The sequence below is a fragment of the Salmo salar genome, chromosome ssa18, assembly GCF_905237065.1.
Source record: "Salmo salar chromosome ssa18, Ssal_v3.1, whole genome shotgun sequence".
Classification (NCBI taxonomy): domain Eukaryota; kingdom Metazoa; phylum Chordata; class Actinopteri; order Salmoniformes; family Salmonidae; genus Salmo; species Salmo salar.
The window spans coordinates 81,679,803-81,692,475 of NC_059459.1; the positions used below are offsets into that span (position 1 = coordinate 81,679,803).

At 46.5% G+C, this 12,673-nt stretch overlaps 1 protein-coding gene across 1 annotated transcript; it reads right to left on the bottom strand.

Moving 5' to 3' along the window:
* Positions 1-3,983: 3,983 nt before the first annotated feature.
* On the bottom strand, positions 3,984-12,319 carry LOC106578170 (fibrinogen beta chain). The gene is made up of 11 exons (XM_014156800.2): positions 12,109-12,319; positions 10,203-10,217; positions 9,746-9,949; positions 8,770-8,953; positions 8,081-8,177; positions 7,695-7,819; positions 7,469-7,588; positions 7,174-7,296; positions 6,873-7,000; positions 5,152-5,309; positions 3,984-4,833 (listed from the first exon to the last, which is right to left on the bottom strand). The coding sequence occupies exons 1-11, from the start codon at positions 12,181-12,183 to the stop codon at positions 4,602-4,604; spliced, it is 1,461 nt and encodes a 486-aa protein (XP_014012275.1). The 5' UTR covers positions 12,184-12,319; the 3' UTR covers positions 3,984-4,601.
* Between the last annotated feature and the right edge of the window lie 354 nt (positions 12,320-12,673).

Here is a 12,673-nt window from a genome sequence, read left to right on the forward strand (position 1 = left end):
AACTGACCTGGGGACAGAGTTACAACTGAGATGGGGACATGGTTACAACTAACCTGGGGACAGGGTTACAACTGACCCGGGGACAGAGTTACAACTGACCTGGGGACAGGGTTACAACTGACCTGGGGACAGGGTTACAACTGACCTGGGGACAGAGTTACAACTCACCTGAGGACAGGGTTACAACTGACCTGGGGACAGAGTTACAACTGACCTGGAATTGGACAGGTATACAACTGACCTGGGATTGGACAGGGTTACAACTGACCTGGGGACAGGGTTACAACTGACCTGGGGACAGGGTTACAACTGACCTGGGGACAGGGTTACTACTGACCTGGGGACAGGGTTACAACTGACCTGGGGACAGGTTTACAACTCACCTGAGGACAGGGTTAAAACTGACCTGGGGACAGGGTTACAACTGACCTGAGGAGAGGGTTACAACTGATCTGGGGACAGGGTTACAACTGACCCGGGGACAGGGTTACAACTGACCTGGGGACAGGGTTACAACTGACCTGGGATTGGACAGGTTTACAACTGACCTGAGGACAGGGTTACAACTGACCTGGGGACAGGGTTACAACTGACCTGGGGACAGAGTTACAACTGACCTGGGATTGGACAGGTTTACAACTGACCTGAGGACAGGGTTACAACTGACCTGGGGACAGGGTTACAACTGACCTGGGATTGGACAGGTTTACAACTGACCTGAGGACAGGTTTACAACTGACCTGAGGACAGGGTTACAACTGACCTGGGGACAGAGTTACAACTGACCTGTATTGGACAGGTTTACAACTGACCTGAGGACAGGTTTACAACTGACCTGGGGACAGAGTTACAACTGACCTGGGGACAGGGTTACAACTGACCTGGGGACAGGGTTACAACTGACCTGGGGACAGAGTTACAACTGACCTGGGATTGGACAGGTTTACAACTGACCTGAGGACAGGTTTACAACTGACCTGAGGACAGGGTTACAACTGACCTGGGGACAGGGTTACAACTGACCTGGGGACAGGGTTACAACTGACCTGGGGACAGGGTTACAACTGACCTGGGGACAGAGTTACAACTGACCTGGGGACAGGGTTACAACTGACCTGGGGACAGGGTTACAACTGACCTGGGGACAGGGTTACAACTGACCTGGGGACAGAGTTACAACTGACCTGTATTGGACAGGTTTACAACTGACCTGAGGACAGGTTTACAACTGACCTGGGGACAGAGTTACAACTGACCTGGGGACAGGGTTACAACTCACCTGAGGACATGTTTACAACTGACCTGGAGACAGGGTTACAACTGACCCGGGGACAGGGTTACAACTGACCTGGGGACAGGGTTACAACTGACCTGGGGACAGAGTTACAACTGACCTGGGATTGGACAGGTTTACAACTGACCTGGGGACAGGGTTACAACTGACCTGGGGACAGGGTTACAACTGACCTGGGGACAGGGTTACAACTCACCTGAGGACAGGGTTACAACTGACCTGGAGACAGGTTTACAACTCACCTGAGGACAGGGTTACAACTGACCTGGGGACAGGGTTACAACTGACCTGGGGACAGAGTTACAACTGACCTGGGGACAGGGTTACAACTGACCTGGGGACAGGGTTACAACTGACCTGGGGACAGAGTTACAACTGACCTGGGGACAGGGTTACAACTGACCTGGGGACAGAGTTACAACTGACCTGGGGACAGGGTTACAACTGACCTGGGGACAGAGTTACAACTGACCTGGGATTGGACAGGTTTACAACTGACCTGAGGACAGGGTTACAACTGACATGGGGACAGAGTTACAACTGACCTGGGATTGGACAGGTTTACAACTGACCTGAGGACAGGTTTACAACTGACCTGGGGACAGGTTTACAACTCACCTGAGGACAGGGTTACAACTGACCTGGGGACAGGGTTACAACTGACCTGGGGACAGGGTTACAACTGACCTGGGGACAGAGTTACAACTGACCTGGGATTGGACAGGTTTACAACTGACCTGAGGACAGGTTTACAACTGACCTGAGGACAGGGTTACAACTGACCTGGGGACAGAGTTACAACTGACCTGTATTGGACAGGTTTACAACTGACCTGAGGACAGGTTTACAACTGACCTGGGGACAGGGTTACAACTGACCTGGGGACAGGGTTACAACTGACCTGAGGACAGGGTTACAACTGACCTGGGGACAGGCTTACAACGGACCTGGGGACAGGCTTACAACTGACCTGGGGACAGGGTTACAACTGACCTGGGGACAGGGTTACAACTGACCTGGGGACAGGCTTACAACTGACCTGGGGACAGGGTTACAACTGACCTGAGGACAGGGTTACAACTGACCTGGGGACAGAGTTACAACTGACCTGGGATTGGACAGGTTTACAACTGACCTGGGATTGGACAGGTTTACAACTGACCTGAGGACAGGGTTACAACTGACCTGGGGACATGGTTACAACTGACCTGGGGACAGGGTTACAACTGACCTGGGGACAGGGTTACAACTGACCTGGGGACAGGGTTACAACTGACCTGGGGACAGGGTTACAACTGACCTGGGGACAGGGTTACAACTGACCTGGGGACAGGTTTACAACTCACCTGAGGACAGGGTTACAACTGACCTGAAGACAGGGTTACAACTGACCCGGGGACAGGGTTACAACTGACCTGGGGACAGGGTTACAACTGACCTGGGGACAGGTTTACAACTCACCTGAGGACAGGGTTACAACTGACCTGGGGACAGGGTTACAACTGACCCGGGGACAGGGTTACAACTGACCTGGGGACAGAGTTACAACTGACCTGGGATTGGACAGGTTTACAACTGACCTGAGGACAGGGTTACAACTGACTTGGGGACAGGTTTACAACTCACCTGAGGACAGGGTTACAACTGACCTGGGGACAGGGTTACAACTGACCTGGGGACAGAGTTACAACTGACCTGGGATTGGACAGGTTTACAACTGACCTGAGGACAGGTTTACAACTGACCTGAGGACAGGGTTACAACTGACCTGGGGACAGGGTTACAACTGACCTGGGGACAGGGTTACAACTGACCTGGGGACAGGGTTACAACTGACCTGAGGACAGGGTTACAACTGACCTGGGGACAGAGTTACAACTGACCTGGGGACAGAGTTACAACTGACCTGGGGACAGGTTTACAACTCACCTGAGGACAGGGTTACAACTGACCTGGGGACAGGGTTACAACTGACCTGGGGACAGGGTTACAACTGACCTGGGGACAGGTTTACAACTCACCTGAGGACAGGGTTACAACTGACCTGGGGACAGGTTTACAACTGACCTGGGGACAGGATTACAACTGACCCGGGGACAGGGTTACAATTGACCCGGGGACAGGGTTATAACTGACCTGGGGACAGGGTTACAACTGACCTGGGGACAGGGTTACAACTGAAATGGGGACAGGATTACAACTGACCTGGGGACAGGGTTACAATTGACATGGGATTGGACAGGTTTACAACTGACATGGGATTGGACAGCGTTGTCTCTGGAAGGGGTTACAACTGTCTCTGAAAGAGACAGTTTTCATTTAAATAGACTAACTCCTGTGTATAACGTGTTTTTTTTCTTCATAAATAGTTAAAAATGTACATTAAAATAGTTCATGCTAAAGTATTCTGACGCACATCACTATACACCATAACTCTCTCTATATATATACACAGCTGTATATCACTACACGGCACTTCATCCCATTCACATTCAAAGTAAATGATCTGATGGCTGTGGGTTGATACAATGATAACACCACACTACACCATAACTCTCTTTATATATATATATATATAGCTGTATATCATATTTGATTTCACATTTTACAGGTCACTTCATCCCATTCACATTCCAGGTAATGATCTGATGGCTGTGAGTTGATACAATGATAACGAGCAAACGCGAAATAAGTTCCACAATATGTTTTTATTGAGTAACGTAAGGGACAGTCTTCTGTTCATATATATATATATATATATATATATGTCCCAAAGCACACAATCACATCACACAGCGACAACACATATAATGTTTTTTTTTATCTTGTTTTAAACTCCATCATTTTACTTGGCTTTTCTCTGTTCAACTTTAAAATAAAAATAAGACATAAGTTTCAGGTTTGAAACAACTCAAACAACAACATCCTTTCTCTCTTTTTCTCTTGCGTCATGCACCATTTGTTCCTCTGTAGTGTCTTTTAAAAGCCCTATTGAAGTCATTATACGTTTCCTTTAGTGTTTCAGAGATTTAGATGAGATTATGATTGACACATTGGGGGAAACTGTGTGCTTCTCTCTGTTGGCTCTCACATACAGTATGAACATACGCTTGTTTTCATTGTTCCCCTCTAAAGTCAGGGGCTGATTTAGACCTGGGACTACCAGGCGGGTGCAGTTAATTATCAGGTAGAAAAGAAAATCAGCAGGATACGGACCTCGTAGGACCTCAGCTAAAGGTCACTTCCTGTGTCTCTCGGTGTGTCTGTGTGTGTCCCTGTGTGTGTCCCTGTGTGTGTCCCTGTGTGTCTACCGCGAGGCAAAGTATGGCCTGATCTTCATGCAGATGGCTTTGAGAGAGTACCAGGATCCCTTCCAGTTCATCCACACCATGCCGTCATCCGTCCCGTGTTTTGCCATGTACCGCGTGTAAGCCCCGCCCCAGTAGTAACGGCCGTTGGGATTGGCTGAGTGACACCTGTTGTACCACCAGCCACCGCCGTCCTCACGGGAGCACTGTTTGGACGGATCACCTGGAGTCCTGTTAGAGGGGAGGGGGGAGAAGAGGAGGGGGGTGTGGGGGAGACAGACACAGAGAGAGATGTTTTGATTGACTGAACAAAAATCCCTAAACCAAATGTAATTCTTGGAGGGCTGTGTTGTCTGCGGGTTTTCAAACCTCCCTGTACTTGATTGATGAACTAACGTCAAGGATTAGTTAGGACCTCCCCTCACCTGGTTGTCTAGGTCTTCATTGATTACTTAGGACCTCCCCTCACCTGGTTGTCTAGGTCTTCATTGGAAAACAACTAGCAGACATACAGCCCCCCCCAGCCCCTCATCCAGCATCATCCCATACCAGTTATCGTTGTCTCTGTCGTAGGTGCTGAACATCATTCCATTGTGGATGGTCATGGTCCGGTTCTCTCCAAACAGCGACATAGCTCCGTCCAGCATCACGTTACCGGCCGTTCCTGAATACCCATTGATCGCCAGTATGTAGTTGGACGTCTCGCCCTGCAATACATTAATAAATCAATCAGGATTTTTTTCATAAAAAAATCTTTAACCCTTTTTTCTCCCCAATTTCGTGACATCCAATTGGTAGTTACAGTCTCGTGATATAAAATTGGTAGTTACAGTCTTGTCCCATCACTGCAACTCCCGTACGGACTCGGAAGAGGCGAAGGTCGAGAGCCATGCGTCCTCCGAAACATGACCCTGCCAAGCCGCACTGGTTCTTGACATAATGCTGGCTTATTAATAACCTGGATGCCAGCCGCACCAAAATGTCGGAGGGAAAACTGTACAACCGGCGACCGTAGTCAGTGTGCATGCGCCCGGCCCGCCACATGGAGTAGCTAGAGCGCCTGGCTAAACCCTCTCCTAACCCGGACGACGCTGGGCCGCCTCATGGGTCTCAAGGTCGCAGCCGGCTGCAACACAGCCTGCGCCACTCGGGTGTCCCCCAATTAATCAGGATTTTAATATATCATTATTCACATTTCACAACATTTTCTGTGCAAAGTGCTTTCCAGTAACCCAACCCCAGACCACAGAGTTCGGAGTTCTAGAATGCCATGCTGTTGCTGGCTGTTTGGGGATCTATTTGTTTGGAAAGTGTAGATATATGATAAACTGTCTGTCTGTCTGTCTGTCTGTCTGTCTGTCTGTCTGTCTGTCTGTCTGTCTGTCTGTCTGTCTGTCTGTCTGTCTGTCTGTCTGTCTGTCTGTCTGTCTGTCTGTCTGTCTGTCTGTCTGTCTGTCTGTCTGTCTGTCTGTTCCCTGTATAGTAAAGGTACTTTTACCTGTATGGTAAACTGTTGGTTACTGGGCGTGGCTGTGTTACCTGTATGGTAAACTGTTGGTTACTGGGCGTGGCTGTGTTACCTGTATGGTAAACTGTTTGTACTGGGCGTGGCTGTGTTACCTGTATGGTAAACTGTTTGTACTGGGCGTGGCTGTGTTACCTGTATAGTAAACTGTTTGTACTGGGCGTGGCTGTGTTACCTGTATAGTAAACTGTTTGTACTGGGCGTGGCTGTGTTACCTGTATAGTAAACTGTTGGTTACTGGGAGTGGCCGTGTTACCTGTATAGTAAACTGTTGGTTACTGGGCGTGGCTGTGTTACCTGTATGGTAAACTGTTTGTACTGGGCGTGGCTGTGTTACCTGTATAGTAAACTGTTGGTTACTGGGCGTGGCTGTGTTACCTGTATGGTAAACTGTTTGTACTGGGCGTGGCTGTGTTACCTGTATAGTAAACTGTTGGTTACTGGGCGTGGCCGTGTTACCTGTATAGTAAACTGTTGGTTACTGGGCGTGGCTGTGTTACCTGTATGGTAAACTGTTGGTTACTGGGCGTGGCTGTGTTACCTGTATGGTAAACTGTTTGTACTGGGCGTGGCTGTGTTACCTGTATAGTAAACTGTTGGTTACTGGGCGTGGCTGTGTTACCTGTATAGTAAACTGTTGGTTACTGGGCGTGGCTGTGTTACCTGTATGGTAAACTGTTGGTTACTGGGCGTGGCTGTGTTACCTGTATGGTAAACTGTTGGTTACTGGGCGTGGCTGTGTTACCTGTATGGTAAACTGTTTGTACTGGGCGTGGACCTTGTTGCCAGACCAATCCTCCATCTCCATGAGGACCTCAGTAGGTCCCTGCTTGGTCAGCTGACTGATGCGGTCGTTACCCAGCCAGTACTCCCCTGTCACGTGACACAGGACAAACACACTGTCAGTGACATCATGACTTTACATTTTATATTGAGATTTTTTTTTTTAAATGAAGTTTACCTCCTAAAGTGACTGAATATAAATGAAATTGTAAATGTTTCTATTGTAGTTTATTCATATTTGTAGCCTATTTCCTTTCTCTCACCTGGAGTGTTGCAATGTCCCTTTCCGACGTCGAAGGCGATATTCCCGAAACCACTGCGGTAGTTGTCCCAACGCCGGCCAAAGTCAACAGAACCATCCTTCCTGTTCTGAATAGTGGTCCAGCCTGGGGGGGAATCAAATAAAGGATAAATGGATAGAACATTCTATACGGTTCTCTTCCCTTCTCCAAAAGCGTGCACTTTTTCACTCCCCCTCATGCATTTAAAAGCACTAGATATATATACACAAGCATGGCTGGAGTGAGAGAGAGAGAGAGAAACAGACAAAGCACCGACCTCCTTTCTGTGTGGTCTGGTCACAGTAGACCTTGTAGGGCTGGTAGAAGGAGTCAGGCTGGACCAGATACATCCCAGAATCCCTTCCTCCTTTCCTGAAGATGTCCTCACACTCCTTACCTGGGGAGGGGGGAGGGGGACAGACAATTTTAGTCTGATGTCACCCACTCACAGAACCACAAAACCAACCACCCTGACCCACCAACCCCACAGTCCGCATCCTCACCAGATACAACAGGTATGGGGCAGGAGACAGTGCATGGCTCCTTGCATTCCTCCCTTTGGGCCAGGATAGCCTTCTCCACTCTCTGAATCTTCAACCTGATCTTCTCAAGGACCCCTTGAAGAATCCTGAAGGACGAATAAGACTTTGTTATGCCACTAATGAATGAACACCTGGTTAAATACAGACGCTAACGCTAAGGAAGTGTTTCAGCTGTGCCCATAGCATCTCTATGGCAGTGAGTTGATGCTAACGCTAAGGAAGTGTTTCAGCTGTGACCATAGGATATCTATTGCAATGAGTAGATGTTTTTCAGCAATGTCTCGAAGATGCTAATAGCTGGACCTAGCCCCTCCGATATACACACACTCACACACACAAACACAAACCTAATGTTAGAGGGGAAGACTGTGTCTATAGCCTCCTTTGCAAAGGCATGCTGGGACTCCAGACTGTCCGTGTACTGACTCACCAGGTCACCATTCTCTGTAGAGGGGGAAAGGGAGATGAGATGGGGGAGAGAGGAGGAAAGGGAGATGAGAGGGGGAGAGAGGGACGGGGAGAGGTATGGGGTATGGGGAGAGCGACGGGGAGTTAGGAGAGAGAGAGAAGAGAGGAGAGCATGCTTGGCTAACATATGACAGCACTGTATAAGGTATAAGGTAGTCTATATGTTTAGTTATTGGACAGAGCGGAGTATGGACTGACCATTTCTGAGACACATAATACGTGTGAACGTTGGGACACTGTCCACTGTGTGAATGTTGGGACACTGTCCACTGTGTGAATGTTGGGACACTGTCCACTGTGTGAATGTTGGGACACTGTCCACTGTGTGAACGTCGGGGGACACTGTCCACTGTACATGTTTACTCGTCTTGGGTCATTGTATGTAAATTACATATCTAGCTAGGCATTACCATTGCTGACTAGCTGTCTCTCTCAGCTCTGAGGACATGTCCATAATAAAGTGTGTGTGTGTGTGTGTGTGTATTGTACCATTGCTGACTAGCTGTCTCTCTCAGCGCTGAGGACATGTCCATAATAAAGTGTGTGTGTGTGTGTGTGTGTATTGTACCATTGCTGACTAGTTGTCTCTCTCTCAGTGCTGAGGACATGCCGTCTACGTAGTTATAGATGGTGTTAGAGGATCTCGACAGGTCGTCAACATCTTTCTGCATCTTCCTCACTTCATCTTTCACGTTCCTCTCTTGTTTCAGCATGGCTGTCTTCAGCTCACAGCCCGTAGGACACAGCACCCCCTGTAGAACCGGAGGAGGACAGACACACTGGATAATGTAGATGCTAATGCTAAGGAAGTGTTACCGCTGTAACCATAAGATCTTTATGGCAGAGATGGTAGATGCTAATGCTAAGGAAGTGTTATCGCTGTAACCGTAAGATCTCTATGGTAGAGATGGTAGATGCTAATGTTAAGGTAGTGTTACCGCTGTAACCATAGGATCTTTATGGCAGAGATGGTAGATGCTAATGCTAAGGAAGTGTTTCCACTTTGACCATAGGATCCTTATGGCAGAGATGGTAGATGCTAATGCTAAGAACCCCCTAAAAGGCCTGCATGGTTAACGAGACACAACACTCTCTAGGGTCTGAGGAGGTAGACATGGTTAACTACACTTTATTAAGAGGCTGGATTAATGTAATTGATGTGATCAATTGTCATTTATTTGATATTGTCTGAAAATGTTTATATATTGTTTGAAAACATAAATAAAATATAATTTCACAACAACAAAAATGAACTGATTTGGTATTGACGAATGATGCATTGGACAGACAGACAGACAGACAGACAGACAGACAGACAGACAGACAGACAGACAGACAGACAGACAGACAGACAGACAGACAGACAGACAGACAGACAGACAGAGAGAGCCCTAACCCTAACCCCAGACAGACAGACAGACAGACAGACAGACAGACAGACAGACAGACAGACAGACAGACAGACAGACAGACAGACAGACAGACAGACAGACAGACAGACAGACAGACAGACAGACAGACAGACAGAGAGCCTTACTCCTCACCATTTGTTCTGAGGCATGTGTACACCCCCCAGCTTCCGGTTGCTCATCCTTCTCCTGTGCCATGGCTCTGGCGGGAGCCGCCGTAGGTCGCCCACGGTATTGGCTGCCGCCGCTGACGGGAGGGGGGTTGTTGCGGGCAGGGGTGTAGGTCTCACTCCCTCTGGACAAGGGACGGTGGCCGCGAGCGTCTACCACTTTTTTGGGCTGAGGGGGGAAGGGAGAGAGAGAGAGAGACAGAGAGCGAGAGAGACAGAGGGAGAGAATGAATGGTGTTTGCCCTGGGCACTGTTGCAGAGAGATTCAGGGTAAGGACTGTGAGGGTTGAATTAATCCCCAAATGACACACTATTGATAGAAACACTATTGAAAGAAACACTATTGAAAGAAAGACTATTGAAAGACACACTATTGAAAGAAACACTATTGAAAGAAACACTATTGAAAGAGCTCCACTTACATCTGTTTTATCCCCCTGTGAAAGATAAACAACATAAAAAAAAAAAAATTACATTAAAAAACATGACAAGTTAAACAAATTATCATTCAAAGTGTCTTATAGGCTATAAATATTGAATATGAGAATAACGTTATTACACATTTTGTAATGTACACACAACTGTGGAGGTGGAACACAGTAGTCAATGATCATCAACTCCATTTTGAACTCTTATAATAATAATAAATAGCATATTTCATTTATACTAATAACATATAGTAAATATATAGTATCGTAGTCCCGACCAGGACTCGAACCCGGGTTCAGTGACTGTCAACCCAACGTCCTAGCCGTTACGCCAAGAGATCCAAACCTCTTGTCAAGGTTGCTAGGTGTTGGGTTAAACCAGTTGAATGATAGGGAACATTTTTGATTTTTGCTTAAATACATATCCCCGAACATAATCATTTTTTGAATGATATGGCCATAACCAGTAAATGGTAATGTTGCATATTTTTAGAAAGTGCTTAGTGCTGAGCGATTAACTGAAATGTCAGTTATTTTACGTTTTTTTAAACAACCAATTGACCGACGTCTGTTCAATTATTCCGAATTCCATTTCGTTTTTTTTCCCCTTTTTCTTTCTGTGAGTTCAATGTGCAGTTTCTGTTGAGATAAATCAGATGAAGCCTGAACTGTGCGATGTAGTAGGGAGTTGTAGTTTCCAACAGGTGACTTATTCTACTTAGTTTAGCGCAGATAACGTTGTAATTAACTACAATGACCATAATCGATTGCGCGCCTGCTTAAACTTGTCCGGTCTGTGCGGAGCAGACAAGGAAACAGAAAAGACAGAATGTGATAGAGAGGGATAGAGAGCAGTTGCCTGCCAGCCTGAAAATACAGGCTGGCAGGCCTGTGACAGTACAATATTGGCACCATTTCATTTTTTAACTGTCGACAGAGAATGTTCTCCTGAACTACCACTGAGTGGCGCAGAAACTCCATTATTAACATGTGTACAGACTCATTACAACCTTAAGCATGAAGTGAAGTCTGTGACCAAGAGAAAATGGTCTGCTTTCAATCCTATGAAATTATTTAGTATTTGTTCACGTGGAGAGCTCTAAATCCAGCTGAGAATATCACAGTGAAATGAAAACACAACGGCTGGACTAGTTTGACTGTCATCTTTCATTTGCCGCCTCACTCGCTCAGAGGAAAAGATCATTTATTATTTGTCTGGATAGACGGGTTGGTTGTTTAGCAACAAAACCGACGCGTACGCAACTATGAGGCAAAGCAGATTGTTGACAATATGTAAACTATATTTCAACTCCAATGTTTATTGAAAACATAAATACAGTTTCAGAATGAGCACTTGTCTCTCAAATACATCGTTGCAGTTGTTCGTTAGCTATCTAGCGAATTTTAGCCATATTAGCGTAGACTTGACATCAGTCAAAACAAGACATGGTATCAAGAACAAAATAAAACTAGCTGAAACGAGCCAACTATGAGGGAGTTCCTTGGGGATTTTTACTAGCTACCTGGCCATCCGGAATCATAAGAAAACACGGACTTCTGCCCCTTTTAAATAGCCCGCATCGTTTTCATGGCGTCGTCAGCTAACCTGTCTATAGGTCAGAAAATATGACATGTCACTCCCTATGCAAACGTGGGGGGTCTGAAACCTGACACTTCAGGTCCGCTCCACTGAGAGAGTGGAAATGGAAAGCAGACAGATGGTGCCTCCTGGTATTACTACTGAGTTCACCAGAGCGCTTTCTACACCAAAATGTAAGTCGGAAACCTGTTCAGAACTGCTTCGAAGTCCCACATTAACATCTAAGCGTTAAAGGACCAGTGAAGTCAAAAACATGATTTACCTATGATTTATACATACAGTATATAGTATATACATTACCTGGTCATATTCGTCATAATCGTCTTGACAATGGACAGCATAGACACACAGGCAGAGCAGCAGTAGCCACTTCATGTTGGCGTTAGATGGTGGTGTCTCAAACAAAAAGTTTCTGCCTTTGAAGGTGAACTGATTTCAGTGGAGGACACAGCCATATTTATACCTGTCCTAAGCCGGAAGAACCTCCCTCTCTCTCTCTCCCTCTCCCTCTATCTCTCTCTCTCTATCTCTCTCTCAATTCAATTCAAAGGTCTTTATTTGGCATGGGAAACACATGTTTACATTGCCAAAACAAATGAAATAGATAAAAAAACTAAAGTGAAATAAACAATAAAAAATGAACAGTAAATATTACACTCACAAAGGTTCCAAAAGAATAAAGACATTTTAAATGCCATATTATGTCTATATACAGTGAGCGTCTGCTAAATGACTTAAATGTAAATGTAAATGTGTTGTAACGATGTGGAAAAAGTTAAAGTACAAAAGGGGACACAAATTAACACCCCCCCCCCCTCTAACCACAGATCTAGGAGTGTACCCTCCCTCAGTTTTCATCTTAACC

Bases quoted from the DNA above. Each gene is read 5' to 3' on its own strand.
- LOC106578170 (XM_014156800.2), bottom strand. From the start codon at position 12,183: ATGAAGTGGCTACTGCTGCTCTGCCTGTGTGTCTATGCTGTCCATTGT. The intron at 8,954-9,745 runs GTGAGGAGTAAG...CCGGTTCTACAG, and splicing joins CACATGCCTCAGAACAAATG to GGGGTGCTGTGTCCTACGGG. The intron at 7,589-7,694 runs GTGAGGATGCGG...CCCCCTCCCCAG, and splicing joins CCCCATACCTGTTGTATCTG to GTAAGGAGTGTGAGGACATC.